Source organism: Podospora pseudopauciseta (genome assembly GCF_035222475.1).
Source record: "Podospora pseudopauciseta strain CBS 411.78 chromosome 7 map unlocalized CBS411.78m_7, whole genome shotgun sequence".
Lineage (NCBI taxonomy): Eukaryota > Fungi > Ascomycota > Sordariomycetes > Sordariales > Podosporaceae > Podospora > Podospora pseudopauciseta.
Genome location: NW_026946667.1, coordinates 780849 through 807928, shown reverse-complemented (window position 1 = coordinate 807928; position 27080 = coordinate 780849). Strand labels below are relative to the sequence as shown.

Below are 27080 nucleotides of genomic sequence, written 5' to 3'. Positions count from 1 at the left end.
TCCAGAGGCTGGAGAAAGCGTGTTTTTTACGCAAACATATGCTCTTCCATGACTTTGGTGACTGATGATCTGTGCAGGTGAACGCGTGACTTCTTGGTTGAGTTCTCAGCGATATCAACGGCCATGATCCCTAACCCTGGGCCTCCAAAATTTTGCAGTATGTCAAGGCAACCAACCAGAACTCACAACTCACAACTCATTCCAGCAGCTCACCTTCATCACTCAGCTCAAGTAGCCCAAACTCATTTGGCCCGACTCAAAAGTTTCAATTGAATGGATCAATAATACGCCTCGGACATCTGTTGTAACTGAGAATGTCTCTCTACCACGAAGCAGCAGCGCTGCTCACAGGGCCATCGACACACGGCGGCAGCTTGAAATCACGAGTCTTTAGCAATAAGGACCTCAAGTCCCCCCCAGCGCAGGTCTACGCCCTGGCTCTAGAGACATGCAAATGGAGTTCTGTGCTCAAAGAAGTGGTTGAGAGTGCCGAATTACTCAAGCACGAGCGCAAGGTGTGTTTTCCTTCATTCACCCATTGCAGTATCAACTACTAATAATCATTCTCAGCTCACCCCCATCCTCTCCATCCTCCTAGTCCACGACCACCTCCTCGCAAAAGGTGGTATCGCCCTCCCAGCCTCCCACGGCCTCCGCCAATCCATCGACCGCCACAAAGCCCGCCTCACCTCGGAATTCACCAAAGCCCGCATCCGCAGGAGATGTCCCACCATCGAAACCTTTCGCGACTTGATAGAAGCGGAATATGCCGGCCCAGTTCAGCATCCCCGATGGATCCGCGTCAATGCTATCAAATCAACCCTTGACGCACAGTTGGAGACTACCTTCAAAGGGTTTGAAGTCGTCCCCTCGATAACCCAAGTCATGACCGCCCCCCGCAAGAAAAAAGTCTTGTGTCTTGACGGTCACATCCCCAACCTCATCGCCGTCCCCCCCTCTGTCCTCGACTTCACCAAGACGGAAGCCTACAAAAAGGGCGAGATCATCCTCCAGGACAAAGCCTCTTGCTTCCCTGCCTATCTACTTGACCCAAGACCGGAAGATGGGGATATCATTGACGCTTGCTCCGCCCCAGGGAACAAAACCACCCACCTCGCCGGGATACTCTCCGAACGGGGTTTCGCCCGAGGACAAACCATCCACGCATTTGAAAAAGACAGAAACAGAGCCAAGACCCTGCAGAAAATGATCAAAATCGCGGGAAGTGACGCAAAGACGGTGGTTCACCCAGCAGAGGACTTCCTCCGGGCTGATCCCCAGGCGGAGGAATACGCCCATGTCGGGGCGCTGCTGCTCGACCCGAGTTGTTCGGGGAGTGGGATTGTCGGCCGTGATGATGTTCCTGAGCTTTGCCTCCCTGAGGCGTTAGCCAGCAAGAACAAACCGGGTAATGGGAAGAGTGGAAACAAGAAAAGGAAACGGGCCGAGGGGGAAGAGGAGATGAAACCGGCACCGGCGATGATGGTGGATGATGATGGACAAGAAACGGTGGTTTCCTCTGAAAAGGACCTACAGCAAAGGATTGAGGCTTTGGCGGCGTTTCAGCTGCAGATTGTTTTGCATGCGTTTGAGTTTCCTAATGCGAGGAAGGTGACGTATTCTACGTGTTCGGTTCATAAGGGGGAGAATGAGGGGGTTACGATCAGGGCGTTGGGGTCCGAGGTGGCGAGGAGGAGGGGGTGGAGGGTTTTGAGGCGGGAGGAGCAGGTTAGGGGGATGTGGGAGTGGGATGTTAGGGGGGAGGTGGAGGGTTGTGAGGGGGATAAGGAGGTCGCCGAGGGATGTGTCAGGGCTTTTAGGGATGATGGACGGGGGACGATGGGGTTTTTTGTGGTGATGTTTGTGAGGGACGGGACGGTGGATGGGGAGAAGAAGCAAGTGGAAGAAGATGAGGAGGGGCCGTATGTGAGGGATCAACAGGGGAGGGTTGTGAGGGATGAGAATGGGATTCCGACGTTGAAGGCTACCGGGAGGAAGGCGGTTGAGGTGGATGATACGGAAGGGGATGTTAGGTTTGGGAGTGGGAGTGAGGGAGAGGGGCCGTTTGTGAGAGATGGGGACGGGAGGATCGTGAGAGGGCCGGATGGGATGCCGACTCTGAAGAAGGGGGCAGATGAAGAGAGCGAGGATGAGAGTGAGGATGATTGGAGTGGGTTTGACGATTAGATCCTGCTCAAAGATCGAAAAGATACCCATCCACAAGGCTGAGCCGGGGCGGATCTGCCAACGAATACATCCAGCATCACCCCATGATGGTTTTATACGATGGTCAGTTCATGGATTGCGTGGGATGGGCTGATATCCCGTGGTTTTGGAACCGAGCTTTCCGGTGCCGAAACATGGCTTTGCTATTGCATTTTCAAGCTTGGACGACAACAGTCCGATATTGGGCTTCAACAATGTTTGGTTCCAATGCCAAGATGTCAAAAGAAAGATGACTGGAAATTCAGAGCAAGTCTGTGCATGATGTCAGCACGACCGGAGTTGGAGGTTAGGAGCATGTGAATCCCGCCGATGATCTACAATTCAAAGTTCCAAGGAGCGCTAACCTCGGTGCGTCGGCATTGGCACCCACCGCTGCTTTGATCTTGCGGCTCCACGATCCCGACAACAGTCTCCCTTTTCTGTGGTCTCGTTCGCCGATTTTTTCGTCTCTCTCTCAGGGGCAAATCGTCCTTGTCGTTCTTCTGGAAAGCCTGGTTTGTAAGCCTGCGAGAAATACTCCGCATGCCTCGGCCGTTGGAAAACCAGCTGCGAAATTGAATCAAGGACAACGACGCGGCCTCGCAAGACCAAGAGCCCACAAATGAGAATCCTCGAGAAGTTGCGAGGCTATCGTTCTGGGCGTGTCCTTCAAGTGGAGTGCCTTCAATGCCGTTTTGTCATCACTCATTCTCCTGTTGTTTCTCACGGTGCTTCTTCCTGCCCGAGTCCCGACTTTTTGGAACCGTCCAGCGGTGGTTACAACCAGTCCACTTGCCGCAGTCGCCAATCTCGTGATCCATAATGGCCGTTTACAGATCTGACGGAGCACGCTCATTCTGACAGGAGATCACGTCAGGGGTCCAGTGTTGTCAGAGATGGAGGAGCCTCATGCTCTTGGCAGTTCGTCCGTTGTGGGACCAGGAACGGGATTCAGAAATCCAAAGCCCATGATGGGCGGCGTGGGCGGGTAGTGGTTTGTTAATCTTGCTATTGTTGGTTTCGTTTGATCAGGATCGGGGAACGGAGTTGAGGAAGCTTTGCTGGAGAGGGCGGGCTTGGCCATATAAAACGGCGAGTGGTTCCCCCATTTGGGTGTCCGGATGGCATTTGGGTTTCTGTTCTCGCGGTTACAATATCTTATCGTGGTTTCTTTTGTATCACCATATCATGATATAAGATTCCGATATCGTTACTCGTTATCATAGCAGACTGGTCACAAACTTCAACATGGCATCCTCTTCGTCGTCGGTGACGGCTTTGCCGACTACACCACCCTCCCCAACACCAAAGCCAGATATGGAGTCCCAGACTGATTACAACACCACCAGCAACAGCAATCATGTCCCTCACTGGCGTCTCGTACTGTCCCCTTCTCACCTCACGCCCGCCATATTGTCCCACCCCTACCCGGGAGATGGCACAGAATCCTCTCCCTACATCGTCGACTTCCTCCCAGGGAAATCCGACCCCTTCAACCCCATGACCTACCCCAACTACAAGAAATGGATCATCACGTTACTGCAGGCCGTCGCAACCCTGGCAGTGGCCTTTGCTTCCACCGCCTATTCAGGAGGCGTTTTTGAAATCATCAGATACTTCCAAGTCACGCCAACCATGGCCACCCTGGGCATCTCTCTCTTCGTCTTTGGCTTCGCCATCGGCCCGTTACTTTGGGCGCCCCTAAGTGAATTCTACGGACGCCAGCCGATCTTCGCCCTGACCTACATGGCCCTCATGGTATTCTGCGCCGGAGCCGCCGGGGCAGACACAATCGAAACTCTCGTCATCCTCCGCTTCTTCGCCGGAGCCTTTGGCTCATCACCACTCACCAACTCGGGCGGCGTAGTAGCAGACATGTTTGACGTCAACGGTAAGCCCCCCTTTTTCCCCCTCCCTCCCCCTTTTCCCCCTCCCTCCCCCCCTTTTCCCCCTCCCTCTCCATCCATCTTTCCCCTATACTAACTCCCAAAAAGAAAGAGGAGCCGCAGCCGGCGTCTTCGCAATGGCCCCCTTCCTCGGGCCCTCCATCGGCCCCATCGTAGGCGGCTTCGTCGGCGAATCTTTAGGGTGGCGCTGGATCCAAGGCCTAACAGCAATCTTCACCGGCACCCTCTGGCTCCTCTGCCTCCTCTACGTACCCGAAACCTACGCCCCCGTCCTCCTCCAAAAACGCGCGGCAGCCCTCACCTCCCACACAGGGAAAATCTACATCTCCAAAATGGACCTCCTCGACCCCTCGACCAAGTCCCAAAAAATAAAAACAACCCTCACCCGCCCCTGGGTCTTGCTCTTCAAAGAACCAATCGTCCTCTTCACATCAATCTACCTCGCCATCGTCTACGGAACCCTCTACCTCCTCTTCGCCGCCTTCCCCATAGTCTACCAGCTCAACCGTGGCTGGTCCCCCGGCATCGGCGGCCTAGCCTTTGTCGGCGTGGCCGTCGGTATGGTTTTTGCCGTCACATACGCCATGATCGACAACAAAACCCGTTTCATGCCCCTCCTCTCCTCCGGCCTCGCGACCCCCGAGTCTCGACTCCCTCCCGCGATCGTCGGGTCTATTTTCCTCCCTGTCGGATTGTTCTGGTTCGCGTGGACAAACGGCCCTGAAATCCACTGGATGGTCTCCATCACTGCATCCGCTTTTTTCGCCGCGGGGCTGGTGGCCGTGTTCTTGAGTTTGTTGACGTACATGATCGACAGCTACACCGTCTTTGCCGCCTCGGTCCTGGCCGCGAACTCGGTGTTGAGAAGTCTGTTTGGTGCGGCGTTTCCGCTGTTTACGACGTACATGTACCAGGACCTGGGGATTCACTGGGCGAGCACCGTCCCGGCGTTTCTCGCGTTGGCGTGCGTGCCTTTCCCCTTGTTGTTTTGGAAGTATGGGGCGAGGATCAGGAAGAGGTGCAAGTACGCGAGGGAGGCCGAGGAGATTTTGGGACGGATGAAGATGAGTCATGAGAGGAAGGAGAGCAGCGGCGAGGAGGGGAAGATGGGAGGGGGTGTGTTGAGTGAGGATGAGACGGTGAGAGGGGAAGAGACGGCCGGGGAGGAGGAAAAAGGGGTGAAGATGTAACGGGGAGAGAATGGGGAAGATAATGAAGGGGGAGTCCTTACTGCATGGCGTTTTGGTTTGGTTGCTTGATTTTGTTTTGGCATATCTTTTTGAGATATATCACGGATTACGGACACTGCCGTTTTGTTGTTTAGCAGTGGTCAGTAAGCTACAGCTAGATTGTTTGGATACCCTACTCTTTTGTTTATGATAGATAGAATCTCAAAATGTCCGAATGGATCGGCTTTGCATGGAAAATTGCTCCATTCCCAAAGACATTATTCCGATAGAGCAGGCAGGTACTGAGATGGGACTAACAATGATCCAAACATTTTATTCCCTTCCTCAAGTTCGCACCGAGAAAGTCAACAGCCAGCCAGCCAAACACGCCAGCGTTTCCCAGCTAAGCAGAACAAAGACATCTAATCATAGTAACAGCAGAAAGAAAAAAGAACAAACGCCGCCGGTGTATGCCTCCCCGCCTGGCATCCTTTTGCCAAAAGATATCCCTCCTATATGCACCGAGCCAAAATTCAGGGCTTGACCTGACCAGAAAGAAAAACAACATCTAATGCGAGCCTCCACCACCACTACCTCCTCTACCATGACTCCCATCTAGCAACAGCGTTGGCTTGATGTAGTCTTCGTCCAACTGTCTAAACAGGGCAGATGGGTCGTCTGTTCTAAACAGTTGTCTAATCGCAGCAGACGCTGTTAGTGGCGTGGAATGATTCCCACTCTCGCTGTTCTGGCCAGAGCCAAGGGTTGTGGCCGCAGTCGAAGCTGGTGGGATATCCCCTCCTGGCATAGGGCTCGACCTCCTCCTCGGCGCCGGTGGTGGCAAGTCTGAGATGTCAATGTCGCTCCCAAACTCAGAGTCAGTGTTACTGCTCCCGCCATTGTTGACACCCAACAACTCTGACCTCTCAAAGTCGTTGCTGTCCTTGGAGTTGTGTCCCTTTCTCCCATGGCTGGGTTTCCTCCTGTTTCCTGATGTCCAGCTCGCACCGTTGCTGTTATTACCGCCAACATTATCCAATGCAACGGCCGACCCGCGGCTCCGACTTCTGGGATTGTATCCTCTCCCACTATTGTCCGGTCGTTTGTAAAGTCCGCCTCCAATAGCCTCGATATCAAACTCGTCATCGGAATCCGCATCCTCTGTTACCCCAGTGCGGATTCCTAATATCTCGAGCATGCGGGCTGTAGTGCCGCCAAAGATGATGACGGTCAGCACCACTACAACAAGGACGGTCGCTTGCAGAGCTTGGGTTTCCTTCGCGGTAAAGCGGGCTGAGAGAGCGACGCCGACGGCTCCACGAAGACCGGCCCAGAAGAGCATGGCTTGGTAGCTGTAGGGCAACTCATCGGCTTCGCCACCACGTCGGGCGGCTCTATATCGGCGGAACCAGTTGATCGCTCGAGAAAGCGGGAAGACAGCGAGCCATCTTGCCGCACAGACGGAAACAACCGTGACAATGATCAACAGGGGCTGAAAGACGAGGTTCTTCTCCGTGAAGAGGGCCAGACCTAGGTAGATAAAGATGAAGTTTTCAGACAGGTGAGCGAGAACTTGGAACAGGTACTTGGTCGTCAGCTGCGTTCGGCGGGACATGTTGAAGTAAGCGTAGTGCTTGAGCGTGATGCCGCAGAAGAGAAGCGATACAATTCCTGAGCACCAGGTTAATCCATGATTCTCAAGTTACGGGCGCTTACGGGAAGACCTACCAGACATCTCAATAGCTTGAGAGAAAAAGTAGCTGGCATAAGCAATGAGCACAACCAAGCAACTCTCGATGGCTGGATACCGTCTGACATAGGTGTACTTCAAGGCGAGAGCAGTCATTACGCCCACAATGCAGCCAATCGCCAAACTGCCAAAGAACTCTTTCAAGAAGTACCAGATTCCATGCAGGATGCTGAAGATGCCAATACCCCCTGACCCGGAAGAATGCTTGGCCTGGGAAGCCTCGAAAATAACAATGGCCACTGCATCGTTCAGAATAGACTCGCCGAAGATGATGGTGTACAGCTTCGGGTCAACCTTGTACGAGTTGAAGATTGCCAAGATAGTGACCGGATCTGTGGCAGAAAGCGTTGCGCCGACGGCGATGGCATCGGTCCACGACACATCCAGCCCCTCGGGAGAGATTGCAGTGTAAAAGAAGAGCAAGACGCCAATCACAACGGCCGAGATGAGCGTTCCCGCAAAAGCAAAACTCAAGATTGTTCCTATATTTCGAAAAAAGTTGGCTTGGTGGAGTTCGTAGCCGGACGAGAGAATAATCGGGGGAAGGAGAAGGTTGAAGAAGTATTGGTAGTTAAAGTTGACCAAGTCTCGGACGGAATCGAAGCCAGATACGCGGAGGATGAGACCGATGGTCATGCCTAGAAATATGTTGGTTAGGGTGAGGTTCGTCGGGGGATGATGGAGGAGAATCGCTCGTACCGCCGAAGATGGATACGACAGTTTCATGAATAGCTGTGATCTTTCTCTGTTGTAGAGTGTAGCTCGTGCAGAACGACACAATGAGTAGCGACAGCAGAATAAATATGGCCCATGATGAGTATTTCTCCTGGTGGGGCGGGTCGGAGCCTGTATCGCGCAGTTAGCATGCTGTCGAGTGTCTCGAAATGTTCGTTCGGCGGGAGGGGGGTGTTCGGATGATGGATGTAGGGGATCGGGCATACCGGCGGGGTCTTCTTCCTCTCGTTCTGAAGCATTCTGTTAGAGCCTGTCTGTGGGATAGTTTGGGGTTGGGGAGGGAGAAAGGGGGAATGCGCGTACTGGCAAGTTCCACGAGGGAGCTCGCGACAACTTCTGACAGCATGGCGGCGTCTGTTGGACAGCGACAGCGGGCTTGGCCCCGGCGCGGACGAGGGTTGGGGAAGCTCAGTTCAGCTCAGAGGTCACGGCAGGGCTCAGGACTCTCAGGCTCACGGGGAGCGAAGGAGCATGAATTGGTAAAAGGTACGTAAGAGACGGACGGCGATGGCACGTATGGACAGGCTGATTTGGTTGGCATTTGGTAAGCTCAACATCCCAAGTTTGAGACGTCGCCAGGTTCAAGAAAGTGTCCACAAGGATCGCTGCCGAGACCCGCCGATGACCATGAGGCGGCCAATCCGCGCAAGCCACCACCAACCGCCAACAGGGGAGCTTCCCAATCGGTGGGTCAATAGGCTTGGCACTTGGAGGGGAAGTATGTGTCTAAGTTGAGCTGTTCAGACATCTTGAACCTCACTCTTAGCACCTATTGTTCTGCTATGTTCTGGGGAGGTCATGATAAGAACTGCACAGCAGATGCTGTGTCAGTCTTCTCGGTCACATATCAAGCTCCAGCATCACTCTCGATATCCGCGTCCATATCCAACAATAAATACAAGATGGTCAAAAATACAACTCTGTGCTACTTCGCATCATCAGCCGGTTCAGCAAAATATCAACTACGGGCTCATGAAGCTGTCACCTGGGCTACTAGTGCTTGCTTGGGTTGGGATTAAATCGAGGCCATGTGAAGCCCCCGTATTGCTTCGGATTTTTACACTGTGCACCATGGCAGCCACTGCTCCAAAACATGTGGTTCTGATCTGTTGCTGGAGTTCAAAAACAATCCCCAATACTTGGAACACGTTGGAAGGAATGTTTGGTGGTTGTTTCTGCCAAGGGATCCGAGTCAGAGATCTCAGGCCTAGTTAAAAGATTGGACGTTGAAGCAACAGTGCTGCGATCCATGGAACAAAGAATAACGACCCGCTGTGGTTCCAATTGCCTGACATAATTAGTGCCCGCAAAATCCGGAGAAGCCTGTCGCTCGGCGCTGGGCCTTCCATGATGGCCCCTGCAGCTTCAAGAGATCCAGACCCGTGCCGCCTGGCGTCTCTCTGATGGTTGTCATTCGTGGACCAACCAAGATCGAAGCTCAAGTTGCTCTGCATTGCAGTATCTTTTGTCACAGACCAGCCCTGCCTCCTCTAGATAGCCGGGGTTTTCTCGACTTGCTTCCGCAATCGCACCACTCGAACCACGACGGGTCTCGTGGCAGACGTTGACTTGGCCGCGTGATATTTTCACTCCTCTACAAGTTTATATCAGTTGCGAGCATCCCTCGGTGCCCTCCCAGCTCCGTCCAGTGCGACAGCCTCTTGTATTCGCCGCGACCTGTGCTCTCAGGGACGATCCCGGCACGGCCGAAACGCAGGCACCTCAGCTCTTCTTTCACAGGCACCTCCCACGCCCTCTTCCGTCCTGCTTTTTGCCCAACCCGATCACCACTTACGATACCACCGATAGCTCATTCGCTCGAATCCAACACATCGAGAAAATAACAAACTCGCATAAAAGACGCCGTCGATTGTTTTTTTCCGTGCCAGGTCGAGCGACACGGAAGCGCGCGAACCGCCGTTGTTGCTGTGGCAGCTTCTAAGCTCTTGCTCCGCATGACGTCGTCGTTAGCAGCAATTCCAGATCGGGGCCACCCCGCAGGCGACAGCCAACGCCAACAGACATCAACACCCACGAATCAATCGGCCAAGGGCAAAGAACAGGCGAAATCATCAAGGACAGGCAACCCATCATCAGGTGGAAATGACCGTCAGCCAGTATTCGACACGGACAGTCTGAACGAGCAGTCGCCGCTGCTCTCTCCCTCCTCCGGCTCGGGTGAAGACGATGGCTTCATCCGCGCCCAAGCGCTCGATAACGGCGAGGATGAGCACCAGGCGACTAAGAGTGTCTGGTATCTCATCCTCTTGACTATTAGTATCGGTGGCCTGCAGATCGCATGGTCGGTTGAGATGTCCAATGGCTCTCCTTACCTGCTCTCGCTCGGTCTGAGCAAGTCGTTGATGGCACTGGTCTGGATTGCCGGGCCGTTGTCGGGAACATTGGTGCAACCATATGTTGGCATGCTGAGCGACAATTGTCGTCTGAGCTGGGGCAAGCGCAAGCCATTCATGCTCGGAGGGGCTGCTGCCACCATCATATCGTTGATGTTCCTTGCCTGGACCAAAGACATCGTTGGGGGCTTCTTCGGCGTATTCGGAGCAGACCCAGAGTCGGCATTTGTGAAGAACTCCATTATCGTTATTGCAGTTTTGTGGGTGTATATTTTGGACTTTGCAATCAATACAGGTAGGCAATTGCACAGGACCGGATAGGAGGACTTGTGTGCTGACCAGCCATTGTAGTGCAAGCCGCGATTCGAGCGTTTATTGTCGACTGCGCACCCTCTCATCAGCAAGGTCAGTTGTTCTATGCCCCTTGATTTAGTTCAAGTCTAACGCCTGTTACAGAGGTTGCGAATGCCATGGCAAGCAGGTTTGTCGGTATTGGAAACATTGCAGGCTACCTCGCTGGCTATACCGATCTGCCCAGTGTGCTCTGGTTTTTGGGTGATACCCAATTCAAGGACCTTTGCGCCATCGCGAGTATTGCGCTGGGAGTGACGGTTGTCGCTACCTGCATTTTCATCCGCGAACGAGATCCCCGACTCGAGGGGCCACCCATCAAGGACAAGCCTGGCGTCCTCGCCTTCTTCAACAAGATCTTCACCTCCATTCAACGGCTACCGCCCCAGACCAGAAAAGTCTGCGAAGTCCAATTCTGCGCATGGATTGGCTTCTTCCCTATGCTCTTCTACACTTCGTCGTACATTGGCGAGATTTATGCCGAACCATATCTCGAGGCCAACCCGAACATGACCCCTGAGGAACTCGACAGGCTCTATGAAGACGCCACTCGGGAGGGAACCTTTGCGTTGCTCATCTTTGCGATCACTAGTCTGGCAACGAATGTGTTCCTCCCCTTCTTCATTGCGCCAACATACACAACTCAACCTGGCAGTGCTGTTGTCTCCCCTGACGAGGGCGGCCCCAGCTCGCTCAAGGATTATGACGAGGAAAAGTCCTGGTTGGACTACCTCGTCATCCCTGGATTCACGCTTCGCCGCGCCTGGATGCTTGCCCAGATTCTCTTCACCTGCAGCATGCTTTGCACTGTTTTCGTGCGGACCGTCACAGCAGCCACAGTACTCATTGGCCTCGTTGGTATCACCTGGGCTCTTACTCTCTGGGCACCATGGGCTATCATCAGCGCCGAGATTTCCCGCCGCGACGAAGAGCGTCGCCAACAACGAGCGCAGAGGATGCTCTCACCCACCCGCGGAATGGACGGCTACAACTCCGACGAGGCCCGCGAGCTCGAATCAGGGGAAGACGCCGAAGCCGCCGACCAGGCCGGTGTCATATTGGGGATCCACAACATGGCCATTGCTGCCCCTCAGATCATCGCCACCTTGCTCAGCAGTGTGATCTTCCAAATTTTCCAAAAGCCCCGCGGCGAGCCGGGAGACCACAGCATCGCGATTGTGCTGGCATTGGGTGGCATCACGGTGCTGATCTCGGCCTTCTTCATCCACCGCATCAGGGATGATCCGGATGTCCCCGCGGATATCATGAGCGCTGTCGAAGACGGCGACGCCCCTTCGCGGCCGGGCACAGCGCGCAGTAGGACGCGGAGCCATGAGCAGCTTCCCAGGGCGAGCTTGGAGAGAGCGACGCTGGTGAGGAATAAGAGTTTTGGTGGGATGGAGTATTAGATGCAAGCGATACCGGTTAGAATGTACGAGACATGGACTGAGAATCGTGTGTGTATGAGTGTGTGAGAAGAGGTGGAGCTGTGAAGCCTTGTTATGATGATGGTATACAATAATCGGAGATTTTCTTTTTGACAGGAATGGGACTGGAAGGAGTAAAACATGTGTGTTTCTCTATCGTTTAGCATCATAGTTCTATCTCTCTCTCTCTCTCTCTGTCTCTGTCTCTCACTGATGACTTTTTATGATATTTTGTTTGGGTTCTGCTCCATAGCTGTTTGTTCTTGTTCATTTACATGTTGTTTTGACTGCTTCAATACAATTTCATCTCCCCATTTACAATGGCTGTCATGTCCTGATACCTCGTTTGATATGTTGTCCATCTGCAATGCCGGTCACTGTTCTGTATAGTTACTCTTTCACATGCCGTCAAGACGTAACATCTTCAGCCTTCCGCCCTAAACAATGCCACTTTCATCATTGTCTCCACCACAACCACAGACCAGAACCCAACCCAACCAACGGGGTTATATAGTTTTCGAATTCTAATCACAATTCCGTGGCGCGGTAGTATAGAGGTTATTACACTCCCAAGTTTGAGCGAAAAAAAACCGGGTTCGACTCCTGGCCCGTCACACAGCGTTTGATTTTCAGGGCAGCGTTCCCAGCGTTTCCTTTTTTATCTCTTTATTTTCCACACACACACACACATATACACACCTACACAACCAACAGCACACTGATTGAATGAATACTGATTATTAACTCTACTGCACATCTCTTTCTCCTCATCTCTGTATTGCCATCTCCCCCCTTGATCACTCACTCTCCCAATCATCAAGCACAACCTCATACTACATCAGCTGTCCATTCCCACCCCCCTCATCTTTATTGTCCCCCCCCTCTCCCCCCTTCTTCTTCTTCTGTTTCTCCCTCCCCAAAAGCGCCTCCACCACCCCGCCCCTTTCAAAATCCACAACCTCATCCACCTTCCTCCCTACCCAAGCCCACCTCACAAACCCATCCTGGTCAATCCCAAACGCGCCCCCCTGCTGCCACTTATTCTCTCCTTCGTACCTCCCATGAGGCTTATGCTCCAGATTGGTGACATTCACCGGCTTAGTGATGGGAACTTTGAGGTTCTCCACAAACCAGTCGTACCATGACCTGTTTTGGTGTAATCCCCAGGAATGGTAGAGTGACAAAGACGGGTCGGGGATGACGGTGGAGATGGACCAGAGGCCGCCGAGGGAGATGATCCAGGTGTCGGATTCGGAGGGGGGGGATTGGGTGATTGCTATGCAGGTGATGGAGGGGTGGGTGGTGGAAAAGGTGGCGAGGGTGGTGAAAGCTTGTTCTGCGACTGTGAGGGGGTTAGCTTAAACACGAATATGGAGGTTGGGGGGTAAGGGGGGGGAGATGGACTTACATGGACATCCGCAGTATCGAAGGAAGACTACCAGGAGGGGTTTGTCTGTTGGGAAGGTGATACTTGGCCCTAGGCTCGGGGCTCGGTCTCCTATCCTTGGGGGTTGTGTTTCTAGTTCTTTGTTGTCCACTGGTGGTGGCTGCTCCTGTTGGTTGTTGTTACCCCCGGCAGGCTGGAGAACAGAAGAGTAATACGACGGCGGGGGCAGTGCTTGCTGTTCCTCGTCGCGAAGGGGGTTGACTATAGCGTGTGGGTGTGCCTGTGGGGGAGGGCCTGGTGGAGAGGAGGGCCACATTCTGTGGTGGTATTATAGCGGATATCGTTAAGTCTGATTAATAGGCAGGGGAATGGAGGGTGTGTCCTGGTTGGGGGTCTGGTATTGGCAATGGTGATCTGCTCGAGTTGAGCCGCATGCATGGGTGGTGGTGATGTGCAAGTAAGGTAGGCACCTAGCTAAAGGGGTAGCTCCTACCACAAGCCAAGGTAGCTCACGCTGTCGTCATAAGGGCCCTAGCTTCAGCCTTCTTTGACCACTTCCTTCCCCCCATATTATCAACCCCAACCCCCAACCATTTCTACCCGAGACATTCCCCATTCCAGAAGCCGAACCCCCCTTGCCGCCATGCACCCCTATTTGCCACCCTTCATCACTTGTATGGAATCCAAGGTCCAGAAATTGCCTCCTCTCTCACAAGACATCTTTATCATCGTTATTCGCAGACCATACCATCATTACCTATTCACACACCACATTGGAAGCACAACTCAAACTATTTGGCATCCCACGTTCCATTGCTAGCTAACCCCTTCCCCCTAACACTATTCATTCCCAGCTGTTGAACGCTTTACAACACAAACTCCCAACAAGCAATTGATAGAACCCCCACCACTATCAGCAAAGCTTGACAATCAAACCTTCCCTCCTTCCTCCCTCGACCAAAAACACAGCAAAAGAATAACACTACCATTTGACAAAACAAGAGCCAATCGATAATATTATCTCCCTGCCATCCCCCTCCCACATCGCTCATCAAACATCCCCCACACATCTCCTTGATCGCCCTCCCTTTCCCTCCAATCACATCTCATCCTGCCCCAGCTCGGGCCAGTAGTAGGTATACACCCCCTGACTCTCTCTTCCTAGAGAAACAACAACAACAACAACACAGTGTGTGTTTACCCTCTCTGCACCACTTGAAAAAACCGAGGGCCCTCAAACTCCATATACCCCTAGTGATAAATCCAGCAACCGAAAAAGAAAAAGAAAAAAGATATCAGTAACGAGTAAAAAAAAACAAGAGAAAAAAAAAGTCCACCTCCCCCGCCTCCCCAATCAATAATCCCATATTCCCATACGAGCAATAATTATACTCAGTCAATTAAAAACAAATCAACACCAGTGTCCCATGCACCACCCACACTCCCTTTCCTTTCCCTAAACCCACCATATAGCCCTTCAGCAGAAAGAATAGGAAAAAAAGGGTAATAAAACAGGCAATGTGAAACGAAAAAAAAAGAGAAAAAAATGCCCATGTTATCTGAGGATGATGCGTCCTCAGCTTTGACCAAACAAGAGTGGCGATAACAATGAATCGTTTGCCCGTGTCCATGTTGACATCAATCACCACCACACAGAAACAAATAATGTACGAAAAAAGCTCAAACACTCTCCTGCGTCTCAGGATCTCCATTGGCATTCGTCCCCTGAGACTGCGACTGCGACTCCCCATTGGAACCAGGCTTGACGACCGTGGCGTGGAAACTGCTAATGCTTTGGAACCCCCTATTTTTTGTTAGCTTCTCGTCATCAAGATTGGCAAGACAAAAAAAAAATTACTCACTTCGTCAAATCAAACCCCTCCTCCTCCGGCATCCCACCCCCCACCTCCCCTTCCTCATCCTCCAACCCCCCAGGCGCGACGACAGCACCCACACTGCCCCCTCGTCTCGTCGGACTCTGCGGCGGCACACCCCCCACCGGGCTCTTGCTCCTCTCCCTCCTCGACTGCACAACCGGCGGTGGACTGCTAGCCACCTGCTGCTCCCCCTTCACATCCCCCCCCAAACCACCCACCGGACCCCCCTTTGTCGGACTGCCCACCTCAAACCCCGCCGGTGCCTTCAGCGGTGTGCTCCCAAAATCAGCATACCTCCAAAACGGCGCCGGCGAACTAGTAGGCATGTGCTGACTCGGCCTCTGCGCCGTGCTCGGCGGCGCCAGCCTCGGGTGCACCCTCGGCGGGGCAGGCGTGACAAACTGCGACAAGTGATCCTCGTTCGCGTCGTAGCTTGACGTCAGCGTCGGCGAACCGGGAGCATTCTCCACCATGCCCAGAGCGCTCGAAGCCGCCGGCTTCCTCGCCGCCCGGGGCAACGGGCTGCCGTCAAGATCTTTTCCCGGCTCGTCAGGGAGGGGTTTCCTGGTCGCTCGGACGGGTGTGGAGTGAGCCGCTGCTTCGGTGGTGCGTAGAACCGTCCGGGGTTGCGGGGAACCAGAAGGGGAAACCTTTCTCTTTCGGGCAGAAGAAACGGGATCCCTGGCTGCGGCCATGTCGCGCGGTCCCGAGGTGATGTAGTTCAGCTGGGCCGACGAAGGTGAGGACGGATTACTAGACGCCCCGCGGTGGCCGCCTCGACCAACACGCCAGGTTTGCTTGATCATTTCTTCACGGTTCTCGGCCACCAGCTGCCACTTCATGCCCTTGCCCGGCTCATCAGAGTGCCTTGCCACCTTTTCAAACGCTTTGTGTAGGGAGAGATTGTGACGGATGGAGTTCTGCCAGCCACCAGCTGGTTGATGGCGGTAGTAGGCATACTTGGTAGTGATAAAGTGGTAAATCCCCGCCAGTGTGCATTTGTGATCGGGCGTGGAAATGATGGCCTGTGTGATTAGCTGAGCGTAGCTGTATTGGGGCTTGATGTGCGCATTTTCATCGAGGCTCAGATCGACATCCGAGTTGGTCATCAAGATAGGCCCGGGAGTGGAATCAACATTCGGCCCCTTGACGCCCAACCCTACACGACGAATCGAGGGGGGCGTACCTGGTCGCTTGTAGTCGGGAGGCGCAGGCGCCAGCGTCTTTTGGGCACCATGACCTCGAGATGACTTGTTGGGTGAGCTCGAGTGAAGGCCATCACCCGAGGGAAGCGGATGGCGGACCGGCCGGACGGGAGCGCCAGCTGGTTCCGGCTTCCCGATGCCCGCGCGCTCCAGGTACTGTTTGTGTATGGCGAGCGGGCTAAGCTCAACAGGGAGGACAAACATCATCTCGACCCCGCCAATCTCGATAACCTCACCGCTCTTCAAAACGCCAGATTGCCCATTCCTCCAAGGGATGCCATCGACCTTGAGCGCATTGCGACCTTTGACCGTCAGGCGCCACGCCTCCTGGTCCCCATCAAAGTAGATGACGGCGTGCAGCCTCGAAATCATCTTACTAGGTCCGAGATCGACGTGAACGGCATTGTCGTCAGCGACAGGCGGAGCCGAGCTCCCCTGAGAGTCGGCCGGCGCTGGCGCAGGAGCAGGTGCGGCCGGAGGGTCGGGACAGCGTCCAATATTGACCTTGAGCTGCCTGATGAAATAAGTCCAGTCCGAGGCGGCAAGCTTTGCATAGGCCTGAACACCCTCATTATTGTTCTCGTGAAGCAGGTTTGAATGATCCCTGCTGGCCTGGACGAGCTGGTTCGGCTGCGCGGACGCGTGAAGACTACGGGACACCTTTGTTATAAGTTCCTCGTCCGTCAAGGGCGTGGTCGATTGGTCGGCGACATGCGAGGAATCACCCTCGTCGGCAGGCTCGACAGCCGCATCGGGAGCTTCGGTGACGTCGTCATTCTATCGTTTGACACATTACATGTCAGCGACCCATACATGATGATGGAGCTAGTGGGATGCAGGTCCAAGAAAAGGAGGGGGAGGGGTTCAAAGAAAACATTGACGATGCGGCTTCAGTTGCAAATGCGCCAGCGCCAGCGCGGGGTTGGAGATGGAGATGGGGTACCTTTTTACGACGCTTCGACGGGCGCGACGGGGAAGAGTGCTCGACGACAGCCTCGCTGCGAGTCTCTCTGCGGGCGCGTTGTGCGCGGGGTGAAGGCATTGTTGGATGTTGTGTTTTTTTTTTATCTTTTTTTTTATTTGGATTGTCGCAAACAAGATGCGCCGGCTGTGACCATGAGTGTCGACGGCGTTCCGAGTGAGGGGTTGTTGTCGGATGTGGACGAATGAATGGACAGCAGAGAGGTTGAGCCGCAGGGCAGCTGAGGAGAGCTCAAGGAGAGAGCTTTTTGCGGTTGGGAGTGGGAGTGGGTGATGCTGCTTCCTGGTTTCTAGCTGTCGCTCGGAGCTTGCTTGAATGCGACACGCGCACTGGGGTTAGGAACTGGTGGGAGTACTCCGTGATAAACTTCAACTTGATCGACAGTAACAAGTTAAAAAAGTAAAAATGTATAAAAAGGAGCGTGTGGAGTGTGAGTGGTCGGAGGGGCGATCCCGCGATTGCTTCGTTGGGAGACAATGACGAAGGAGTCCTCGGACTGGTCGAGTCGGCGCACTTTTGTTGGTGTTGGTTTGGTGAAGGTGGGCGATTGTTTAATTGACCACACGAACGCTGGTTTTTCGCGTCGGGCGATTCAAAGGCGCGCGACCCCTCGACTCAACCAATCACAGTCATGAATTTGCCCTTACAGTGGGGGCAACTGTGGAAACGCACGTGCAATCCTCGTCGACTTTGTTCGTCATCAAAGGAGTCGTCCCTCACCAATCCGGAGATAAAAAAAGAGGTGGCAGGCAGGCAAAGTGGCTGTTTGCTTTCCCTGTTTTTATTCTCTGCCCAGCCTCGTCCCCAAAAGTTCAAAAAAATAAAATCAATAACTTTTTTGTGTCCCATGTGCAATCTCCAAGATATCCACTTGACTGACACCTTATCTTGTGAGAGATAAAAAAAAATTAAAAAAAGTCAACCAAGGAAAGGGGTTGCGCCTCAAACTTAATTCACTGGTAGCTGCCCACACTTTGTCAGAGCATCAAGTCTCGAGCCATCTCCTGTCAAAGTCGGCAACAAATTCTGCAGGTACTGGAATCAACTCTGCAGTAATTAAACCAAGACCTTCTATCAAAGTGCAAACAAAGACAATCCCTCTCCTCAAGCTCCCATGTGAAAGCAGCCCCCCAAATAAAACCTGCCAGCCTCCCAGTCAGGAGTATCCTTAAAAAAAAAAGGGGGCTGTCAACAAACCTACCACTCTTCTCCCCCAGCCACCACCCACCAAAAAAACACGCCCAACCTCACAACCACAAAATCCCAAACAATAAAGCCACATCAGTCTGTAAGAGTGAAGATTTCTCATTTATTTTCCCGCTTGTATATCTCCCCCCAAAAAATAAACTCCCCCCTCCCAATTTTCCCATCATCCATCGCTGCATTTCCACCTTTTTCGCTTTGCGTCAATGATGTTTTGTCTCCCTCCTTCCCTCAACCCCCATCCCATTTTATTCATCAATAAAATACCCTTTTTCCCCTTGCCTGTTTTGAGCCTTTCCAGCAGTAAAATATGTACAAGTGCCATGACGACGAAAAGAGAAAAAAGACAATAAGTGCAAGAGCTTTGTGCATAAGAGCCATGTTTATGTGTCTTCATCCAACGCCCCGTGTGAGTGATGGAGAAAGGAAGCAAAAAAAATTGCCCTATGAGTTTATACAGTGACAGAAGATGATAAGAGATGGAAAAAACTTTTTTGTTCCCGAGAAAGTTTCCCCCCTCACCCTTTCCCGCACCAAACTTGCTGGAAAAGCTAGACCCGAAACAAGGAAAAAGAACAGCGAGACAACGTCAAGAACTAGATTCAAGCAGTGCCGGAAGCGCCACCCCGTCTCTTGGGGTTGGCCTTACCAGGGCGCTTCTTGCCACCACCGCTCCCGCCCTTGGTCTTCTTGTCACCGCCCTCAATGTACTTCATAAGCTCATCGATGTTACGACTATCCTTGGTACTAGGAGCAGCTCCCCTGGCGCCAGGAAGCTGCGCGGGCGCACCAGTGACCGAACCCACGCCGACGCCGCTCGAGGTGAACTTGTAGCCGGCACGCGCCCTCTTGGCCGCAAGTTCCTTTGTCTGCCTGGCAATAGACACAGCATTGTGTGTCAGCTGCGTAAGCCAGTGCTCGGCCTCCTTGGTGTTCTTGTCGTCGGCACCCAAGAGGGCCTTGAAGATACTGTAGCTTTCCTTCATGCGGTCAACAGCAGCCTTCGCGTCCTGGTCGAGGGCAAGAGCCTGGGCGAGCTGGAAAAGAAGAGTGGCAGAGTTGATCGAGTTTCTGCCAAAGACCTGATCGCAGACCCGGAGAGACTCCTCAAACCACCGGCGAGACTCAGTGTAGGCCCTGATGCTCTGCAGCATCACCGCGTAGTTGTTGATCGTCGTGATGGTGTCTGGGTGATCCGGTCCATAAATCAACTTCCACACGTCAAGCGCGTGTCTGGCGTACACGAGAGCAATCTTGCTGTCGCCACGCTGGTGGAGGAAGAGACTCAAGTTGAGGTAGTTCAACACCGTCTCGGCCGAGTCGATGCCAAGCGTCCGCTCGCTCACAATGACAGCCTTTCTGGCAAGCTCGACGGCCGCATCCTTCTGGTCTAGGTTGAAATACATCTGAGAAAGGGTGTGGTACATCTGAGCAACCTCGGGATGGACGAGGCCATAGATTTGCTCGTGGAGAGAGAGGGACTCAAGAAGGAGGTCCTCGCCGATCTTCTTTTGACCTTGGTAAATAGAGAGACGGCCAGCCTCGAGAGCCTCTTCGGCCAAGGCGCTCCTGGGACAAGAGTCCTTGATGAGGGGCACCACGTTGACAAAGTCATCCGGGCTGAAGGTGTGCGGGACTGTGGTCGAGACAATGCTGGATGGGGAAGTATCACGAGCCTTCTTGCCCTTCTTCTTCTTGCTGCCGGTAGACTCAGCGGCAGCTTGGCCGTTAGTCTGGACTGGCGCAGGCGCCGGCGTAGCAGCAGCGGCGGCGGCATCAGCCTCAGCCTGGGTGAAGTGAAACTTGGAGGCCTGAAGTTGAAGACCGAGCTTCAGGGCAGTCTCACGGAGCAGCTGCACGGGCCTGGCCTCGGTGTACCAGTTCTCGGCCAGAGTGTATCTGAAGCGGCGAGCCACTTCGTGCTGGACCTCCTCCCTGAGACTCTCAGGAGTAACCTTCTCAAAGGCAAGATCAGCATCGCTGAAAAGGGCGCGGTAGGCCTCGTCGATCTCAGCCTCGGGCTTGGGGTTGAGACCAAAGCCGAGAAGGCAGTTGTAAAGGTGGGCGAAGCAGGCCGAGGTCAGCGACAAGGGCAGGCTCTTGAGGTACTTGGCAGCGATGTGCTTGAACGCTCTGGCGATCATCTCGCGCACACAGACCTCGCGGAAGCACTTGAGACGATCGCCATCAACCTTCTCCTCCTTGTCGGTCGTCTCCGGAACGCTCTTCTGGGCCAATTTACCAAGGTAGCGCATGTTGATACCGCGGCGGTGGAGGAGAGCGCTCAAAGAGCGACCATCCATGGGGAAGCTGATATCTGACTCCTTGAGGTCGCGCAAGAGAGTGGGGATGACAGTTTCAGTGAGATACTTGCAAGCATCACGGACGTCTTGCTCATCCTTGGCCATCTCCTCCTTCTCCTCGTCGGTCTGGGGGACCTGGCCGCTGAAGACATCGGGGTTCAGGGCAAACTTGAAGCCAGACATGTCTATCCTATCAGTCTTCTCCTCCTCCTTCTTCTCCTCGGCCTCCTCGGCACCCTCCTCCTTGGCTTCTCTCTCCTTCTTCTCCTCCTCCTCCTTGATCTCCACCTTGGTCTCCTCTTTGGCCTCCTCCTTGGCCTCCTCCTTGGCCTCCTCCTTGGCCTCCTCCTTGGCCTCCTCCTTGGTCTCATCCTTGGCTTCCTCCTTGGTCTCCTCCTTAACCTCCTTGGTCTTCTTAGAGTCACGCTTGCTGACCTCAGCACTGAGATACTCGCGGGCCTTCTGCTTGCTCAAAGACTCAACGAGCTCAGGACGGAGGACAGTCATGCGGTGGGGGTACTCAGCACCCTCGGGGCTGGCCTCCTCCATCCACTGGATATCCAAGGGGGTGATGCGGTACAAGTCAAGGACGTACTTGCGACCGTCGGTTCCAAGAAGGCCCTTCATCTCAACACTGGCTTCGAGATCATGGCGCTTGTTCTCTTTGTCCCAAACGGCGTGCTTCTTGACCCGCAGATAGCTAGCAAGCGTCGCAAAGCCGGGGGCAAAGGCCTCATCGGCAGCAACGACATCCTTGCCATCAACAGCACCGTAGTGAATCTGGTTCTCACCAGGCTCGGGCTGCTTAAAGATGCCAGGTACTATGCTCTGACCGACAATCCGCTTGCCAAGGTAGTCAACGACAACGGTGCCAGGAGTGTAAAGACCGTCAATGTCGAGCTGGTTCACGAGCTTCACACCGAAAACGTCCTTGCCAGTAGCAACCTTGGCAGCCTCGTCGCCGCCCTCGCTGGTGAAGGTGCCGACGCCGTCAGCTCCGAACGAGAAGAAGACGTTGTTGTAGACAAAAATCTGCGCATCCCGGCCCTCGGTAGGGTTGAGAGGAGCAACCTCGCCACGAGCAACGAGAACGGCGCCGCGAGCAGCAGCGTCGTTGTAATCAGCGTGGAGTTTTGCGATAAGTCGCTCTCTGAAGACACGGTCCTGGATGGTATCCTTGGGCAATTCTCTGGCAGATTGAAACTCCTCGTTCCAATCACGGAGCGAGTCGGTGTTCTCGGCACCACCGAGGAGGAAGGTCTCCTGTGATCTCGTAGGGTCGGCAATGTGAGCAACCAAAGGTGAGGAGGTGGATGGCACGAGCCATGGGGCGGATGGCACAGTGTTGCCGATCTGGAAAGTGGCGAGGGGATCCTTGCGATTAGCAAACTTCTGGAAGGCCTCGTAACTTTCAGCAAACGATGGTGAGAGCTTCTCGAGAAGAGTGTACAAGGAGTGGGCCGAAATAACACCAGCCTTCTTGTCCTGCTTCGGTGATGGGTCGAACTTGCTGTTGGAAGAGTTGTTGACATAGAAACCACCGGCGTGGGAGGTAACCTGGAACTGCTCGCCCTCGTTTGTTGTGATGGTCAGGTAAAGCAAGTGGCCCTTTTGCCTGAGAGGCGCAGGAGGAGGGTTCCATGAGGACAAGGTGATCAGCTTGACAGTCTTTGGCGCAGCCTCGTGCTCCTTGGGAAGCAAAATGGAGGGGCTCACGCCCGCCTCGAAGTTGTACTCCTGGACAGCGACCTCGGCCCCGGCCTGCTTGTCAGCCTCGGCTACCACATCGTCAAAGACCGAAGCACCCGACAGGATGCCCTGTACCGTGTCGGTACGGTCCCCAGCGGCCCCAATCAACTCCCTGACCCTGATGAAGTGAATTCTGGCCTCCTTTTCGCTGTATGGGTCCTCCACCACATGCAACTCTGAATTGTTGGCGAGGCCCTCAACATCGGAAACGTTGATGAAGTCGTTGATGCGCTGCCCATTGTGCTCGAGGTGGAAACACGAGTATTGTACAGCAATCGGGTGTTCAATGATCGATTGTCTGATTTCGTGGATTTGTTCCAATGGTGACACCTGCGCTTCTGTTTAGCATACTGCCTCCAGCGCCATACATGGCACCACACAACATACCGGGAGTTCAAAGGTCTTATCGTCATGGGGAAGAACGATCTTGACGATGAAGGGAGCGTCTACAGGAAGGTTAGAGAGGATGGCATAGTGTAGATGAGGTGGGTAGGTGGTCACACACCTTCAAGCTGCTCCTCCTCCTCCTCCTCCTCCACCACCTCTTCGGTCTGGGTCTCGGCAGGCTTCTCGACGTTTTGCTCGTCGGCTACTGGCTCCTCTGTAAGTTTTTCGTGTGTTAGACAAGCAGAACCACCACCATCATCATATAAGTGAGGAGTTGCATACTCGGAGGGGCAGCAGCAGCAGTGGTGGATGTTGCGTCAGCCATGTTGACTTGATTTCTTTTTCTAAGTTGCCGATATCGCAAGGATGCAATGCTGAGCAAAGACAAGGCGGCTGTAGAATGTGTTCTATAAAGATGTGGGTGCGACCTCCAGCGGTTGGTATTTCGAGATTTGCTGTCGAAGCAAAAAGTGGGTGAAAAAATTGGAAGTGTCGAGCGTCGAGCCAAGGAATTGGAAGGAAAGGAAAGAAAGGCCCAATCAGAAGAATATACAGACGTCCAGGGAAGGAAGAGACAGTCTATAGCGGACAGAAGGACTGTGTTTTTCTTTCGCTTGATCTGAGCCAACTGATGAGGGGTTCTTTTTTATCTTTTTTGCGCTGAATATTCTTCTAACTTTTTTTTTTCTTTGCCGGCAACCTATGATGCAGCTTTCAGGCCGGCCTAACGGGGCGGGGCGGAAACAATGCCGGCTCAGTGATCAACCCACTGAGTCAAGTATCCAAGTACCCCACACACGGGCCTCTCGTCGCCTCTCGGCACGAGTCGGGCGAGTCGGGATTTGAGCATCAGCGATGCGGTGCGGGAGACTTGGCGGGTTGGCGACTTTCCAGAATCCTGGGTGGCACGCTAGGCCGCATCCGGGGATGATGTAAACATATTGACCCCAGACAACGAATGAAAACATCCACTTCATTCATTCATCGCGGCATCTCATCGACTTGACTTACACGACTTATTACGCACGCCGCTGCGATCGCTATCCATGCCTATTCGTACATAAATACAATACTTTACGCTTTATATCTTTTGGAAAATCAAGACTCTATAACGGTAACAAATGAGGGCGTCCGCGCCCGTGATGCAGGGGCTATGGACTGCCAAACAATGCCACCGTTTGCTCCGTCCTCTCTTGGCCCATATCACCGCTCTCAAAAAGATCAAGGAACGGAAGGCTGCAGTTAGGCGCAACTCGGATTCAACACAGCCCCAGCAGAGCCAAATAACAAGAGGCCGGCCACGGAAAAGTGTCGTGCTCGGCAAGAGGGACAGAGGATATCCCGAGTCTGATGAAGAGTACTCGACCAAAAAGAGAATGACTCGGAAATACTCTCGGAAAGGATCGCAAAGGTCACCGGCCGAGGATTCATCACCAGCGACAACCACACCCCCGAGAGATGGTACAGTAAGACAACGGAATCTACCAGGAGCCAGGCCTTCCCAAGATACCGTTTTCCCAACACCACATCTACGCCGCATCAGAAACCATGAGCAGTCTTCTCCTGTTATCCAAGAAAATAGAATTGAGGTAACAGTCTGCGGCCACTCGAATTGCGTCAAGAGATGCAGGTTTGACGAGGAACTAGCCCGTCTTCGTTCATCTATTGATCCCGAAAGGCTTGCGCTATTTTATCATGTCGTCAAAGCCCTGGATTCATTGTTGAAAAAGACCAGGCCGGATCGCGTTGAGAATATTGCGGCTCCCAGGTCTCTGATGGCAATGTGTCTCCGGAAGATACCAGCCTACATACGCTGGGAGAAGAAAGAGATCGAAAAGGATCAGGATTCACAACCAGAACCACAAGACTGCGGCGTCTCGTTCGAAATATACGACGAGTTGGAAGCCCTAGGGCCTGCTGAAGGTTGGAAGAATCTTTGTCTGGCTGTACGAGCTCACAGCATACAGATTGTTCATGAAGCTGCTGAAGAGGGACTGTTTGACGACAACATAGTGAGCTTGCTGATCAGATTATGCCACGAATACCTACCGAGCAATGAATTCATGCCGCTTATCGATACATTCATATTCCGCCAGTACCCAAGACCAGCTTTGAGGGACAATGATTTTGATCATTGTCAAGCATTACATCCCATACGAGTGATCCACACGCTGGGTCACAGCACTGATCTTACACCCAATAAAGTAGCCTCACTACTTTCAGGTGGGTTCCTACCATCAGAGTGGATTCTGACGGGAGGCTTCAGAAAACTATGGCATTCAACCATCGCCCGGATAGCACAAATGAAGCCATGCGATGATGTGGTTGAGCTGGCCATCACCACTTTGACACTTCTCTGCGACCATGCCTCACCAACCCGACCAAGAGGCGTTGCTCAAACCCGCATTCGCGGCAAACCACAAAGTCAACTCGTCGACGCCATCGGAGCACTCGGAGCTGTTGTTCTTCTCAGCCAGGAAGGAAAGGACCAAGGGGCAGCTGCTTCGTCATCAACAGACCGAACATCCACCATCCGACGAAGGGTGCAATACGTGGTAGACACGTGCACCAAACAACTCAGACATCGCAAAAAGGAAGGTCGCAAGCTCGGAACCTACCTCTTTGCTCTTTGTTCCTTTCTCTGCGTCGACATGACTACCTCTTCTGCGGTGATAGAGTCATCATGGAGGGGTGTGCTCAATTGCAAGGGAAACGCCAGTCTGATGCTTCAGTATGATGCCACCATCGCATTGTTGGCATCGATAGTGCAGTACTGCGTTCGTGGGACGAGGTTGGACACGCACATGTATCTTTTGCAGCTGTGCGACAAGCTTCAGAAGTTGGATTTGCCCAGGGGGGCATTGAGTAATATCCAGGTTGATGCGGCGTTTCGCGTGGCGGAAAGTACGGGGAACATGAGGGATCATGCTTTTGCGGAGGGGTTGAGAGCGAAGATGAATGCGGCTGCTACGCCGGTTCCGGAGGGGGGGAGGAGGAGGGGGAATTTTTCGGGTATCAAATGGGATGATGTTATTAGTGAGTGGGTTGCTGCTACGCCTGGGACGGTGGGGGGGAAGAAGGGGGTTGGTCGTGGTTCGATGGCGGCACGATCAGCAGGGATTGGGGAGGTGTTGGACTCTGAGGAGGAGAGTCAAGAGGACCACCATGGGGATGAAGTCAGTGATGAGAATGATGTCGACGCGGAAGATCTGGTGGATTTTGGCGAGCATGATTCCGAGCATGAAGAACCTCCATCTGCCACGGAAGAAGACAGCATTGAGCAGGGCACAGCACCCAACTCTTCCTCAGCGTCAGAGGACGACGACGATGTGGACCCAACCTCTCCCATCACGGAACCCTTCCCCTCCAAAGCCCAGCAAAACGACCAATCAGAAGTTGAGGACAACAACAAAGAGAACCTTTTCCCGGAAAACGACGACGACGACGGGTTTGACCAACCGCCCTCATCGCCTACCAAACTAAGCCATGTTGTTCCGAAATGCCTCCTCTCGGCCAGACCAAGACGGCTATCAAGACCGATCACCAGAGGTGGTGATGAGCTAGGGATGGACTTGGACGGAAGCAGCAGTTCAGGAAAGAAAGTGTTGGTGACGAGAGGTAGCACGAACAGTTGGCTCAACAGGAACAAGCCTGCGAGGTTTCGGCCGGCGAGGCCGTCGAGAGTGTCGTTGGGGGTTGGGGATAGCGCGACTGAAGATAGTGATGATGAGTTGTCTATTCTCTGACCTATCACTACTACTACCTTGAGATGGGGCCATGTTTGAATTTGGCCGATTTTGAGCACGCTACGAGCTTGGTTTGGATGGGAATAAGACGGGGAGGGCAGGTATGGCATTGCATGATGGGGTTGGAACTATGTTTGGGATTATAACTATGGGTGTGTGATTTTGTTTGGATGGGAAGAGTGAGCTCAGACCCTCACATGCGTACATTATGATGCGGTTGGTGAGACGTATATTGTTAGAAACTAAGGAATGCCTATTGATTTGAGCAGTCTTTTGGAGTTTGGGCTCCTGGAGTCGTTTTTTAATAGACTAGGTGTGATGCAGGTTGCCAAGGACTGGTACA

The 27080-nt window shown here is 53.4% G+C and overlaps 8 protein-coding genes across 8 annotated transcripts; 4 read left to right on the top strand and 4 right to left on the bottom strand.

Annotated features, from left to right (window-relative positions):
* Positions 1–314: 314 nt before the first annotated feature.
* QC763_705750 (uncharacterized protein) lies at positions 315–2187 on the top strand (the record flags this gene model as incomplete). Its single annotated transcript, XM_062915574.1, has 2 exons — positions 315–515; positions 571–2187. 2 exons carry the CDS (start codon positions 315–317, stop codon positions 2185–2187), a joined length of 1818 nt encoding a protein of 605 aa, XP_062761544.1.
* Positions 2188–3453: 1266 nt separating this feature from the next.
* MFS2_2 (MFS siderochrome iron transporter 1) lies at positions 3454–5515 on the top strand (the record flags this gene model as incomplete). The annotated part of the gene is made up of 2 exons (XM_062915573.1): positions 3454–4096; positions 4200–5515. The coding sequence occupies 2 exons, from the start codon at positions 3454–3456 to the stop codon at positions 5300–5302; spliced, it is 1746 nt and encodes a 581-aa protein (XP_062761543.1). The 3' UTR covers positions 5303–5515.
* Positions 5516–5577: 62 nt separating this feature from the next.
* On the bottom strand, positions 5578–8512 carry NHX1 (monovalent cation:H+ antiporter, CPA1 (nhx1)). Its single transcript, XM_062915572.1, has 5 exons — positions 8070–8512; positions 7973–7996; positions 7731–7877; positions 7010–7669; positions 5578–6952 (listed from the first exon to the last, which is right to left on the bottom strand). Exons 1-5 carry the CDS (start codon positions 8110–8112, stop codon positions 5850–5852), a joined length of 1977 nt encoding a protein of 658 aa, XP_062761542.1. The 5' UTR covers positions 8113–8512; the 3' UTR covers positions 5578–5849.
* Positions 8513–9288: 776 nt separating this feature from the next.
* On the top strand, positions 9289–12175 carry QC763_705720 (uncharacterized protein). Its single transcript, XM_062915571.1, has 3 exons — positions 9289–10415; positions 10472–10525; positions 10577–12175. The coding sequence occupies exons 1-3, from the start codon at positions 9722–9724 to the stop codon at positions 11878–11880; spliced, it is 2052 nt and encodes a 683-aa protein (XP_062761541.1). The 5' UTR covers positions 9289–9721; the 3' UTR covers positions 11881–12175.
* Positions 12176–12613: 438 nt separating this feature from the next.
* On the bottom strand, positions 12614–13601 carry QC763_705710 (uncharacterized protein; the record flags this gene model as incomplete). The annotated part of the gene is made up of 2 exons (XM_062915570.1): positions 12614–13240; positions 13307–13601. 2 exons carry the CDS (start codon positions 13599–13601, stop codon positions 12732–12734), a joined length of 804 nt encoding a protein of 267 aa, XP_062761540.1. The 3' UTR covers positions 12614–12731.
* Positions 13602–14965: 1364 nt separating this feature from the next.
* On the bottom strand, positions 14966–17409 carry FKH2 (transcription factor; the record flags this gene model as incomplete). Its single annotated transcript, XM_062915569.1, has 3 exons — positions 14966–15089; positions 15148–17144; positions 17311–17409. 3 exons carry the CDS (start codon positions 17407–17409, stop codon positions 14966–14968), a joined length of 2220 nt encoding a protein of 739 aa, XP_062761539.1.
* Positions 17410–19154: 1745 nt separating this feature from the next.
* CLU1 (Intracellular distribution of mitochondria) lies at positions 19155–23822 on the bottom strand (the record flags this gene model as incomplete). The annotated part of the gene is made up of 4 exons (XM_062915568.1): positions 23274–23822; positions 23110–23205; positions 22992–23050; positions 19155–22934 (listed from the first exon to the last, which is right to left on the bottom strand). The coding sequence occupies exons 1-4, from the start codon at positions 23314–23316 to the stop codon at positions 19155–19157; spliced, it is 3978 nt and encodes a 1325-aa protein (XP_062761538.1). The 5' UTR covers positions 23317–23822.
* A 290-nt stretch (positions 23823–24112) lies between these two features.
* Positions 24113–26737, top strand: QC763_705670 (uncharacterized protein; the record flags this gene model as incomplete). Its single annotated transcript, XM_062915567.1, has 1 exon — positions 24113–26737. The coding sequence occupies one exon, from the start codon at positions 24113–24115 to the stop codon at positions 26735–26737; it is 2625 nt and encodes an 874-aa protein (XP_062761537.1).
* Positions 26738–27080: the final 343 nt, after the last annotated feature.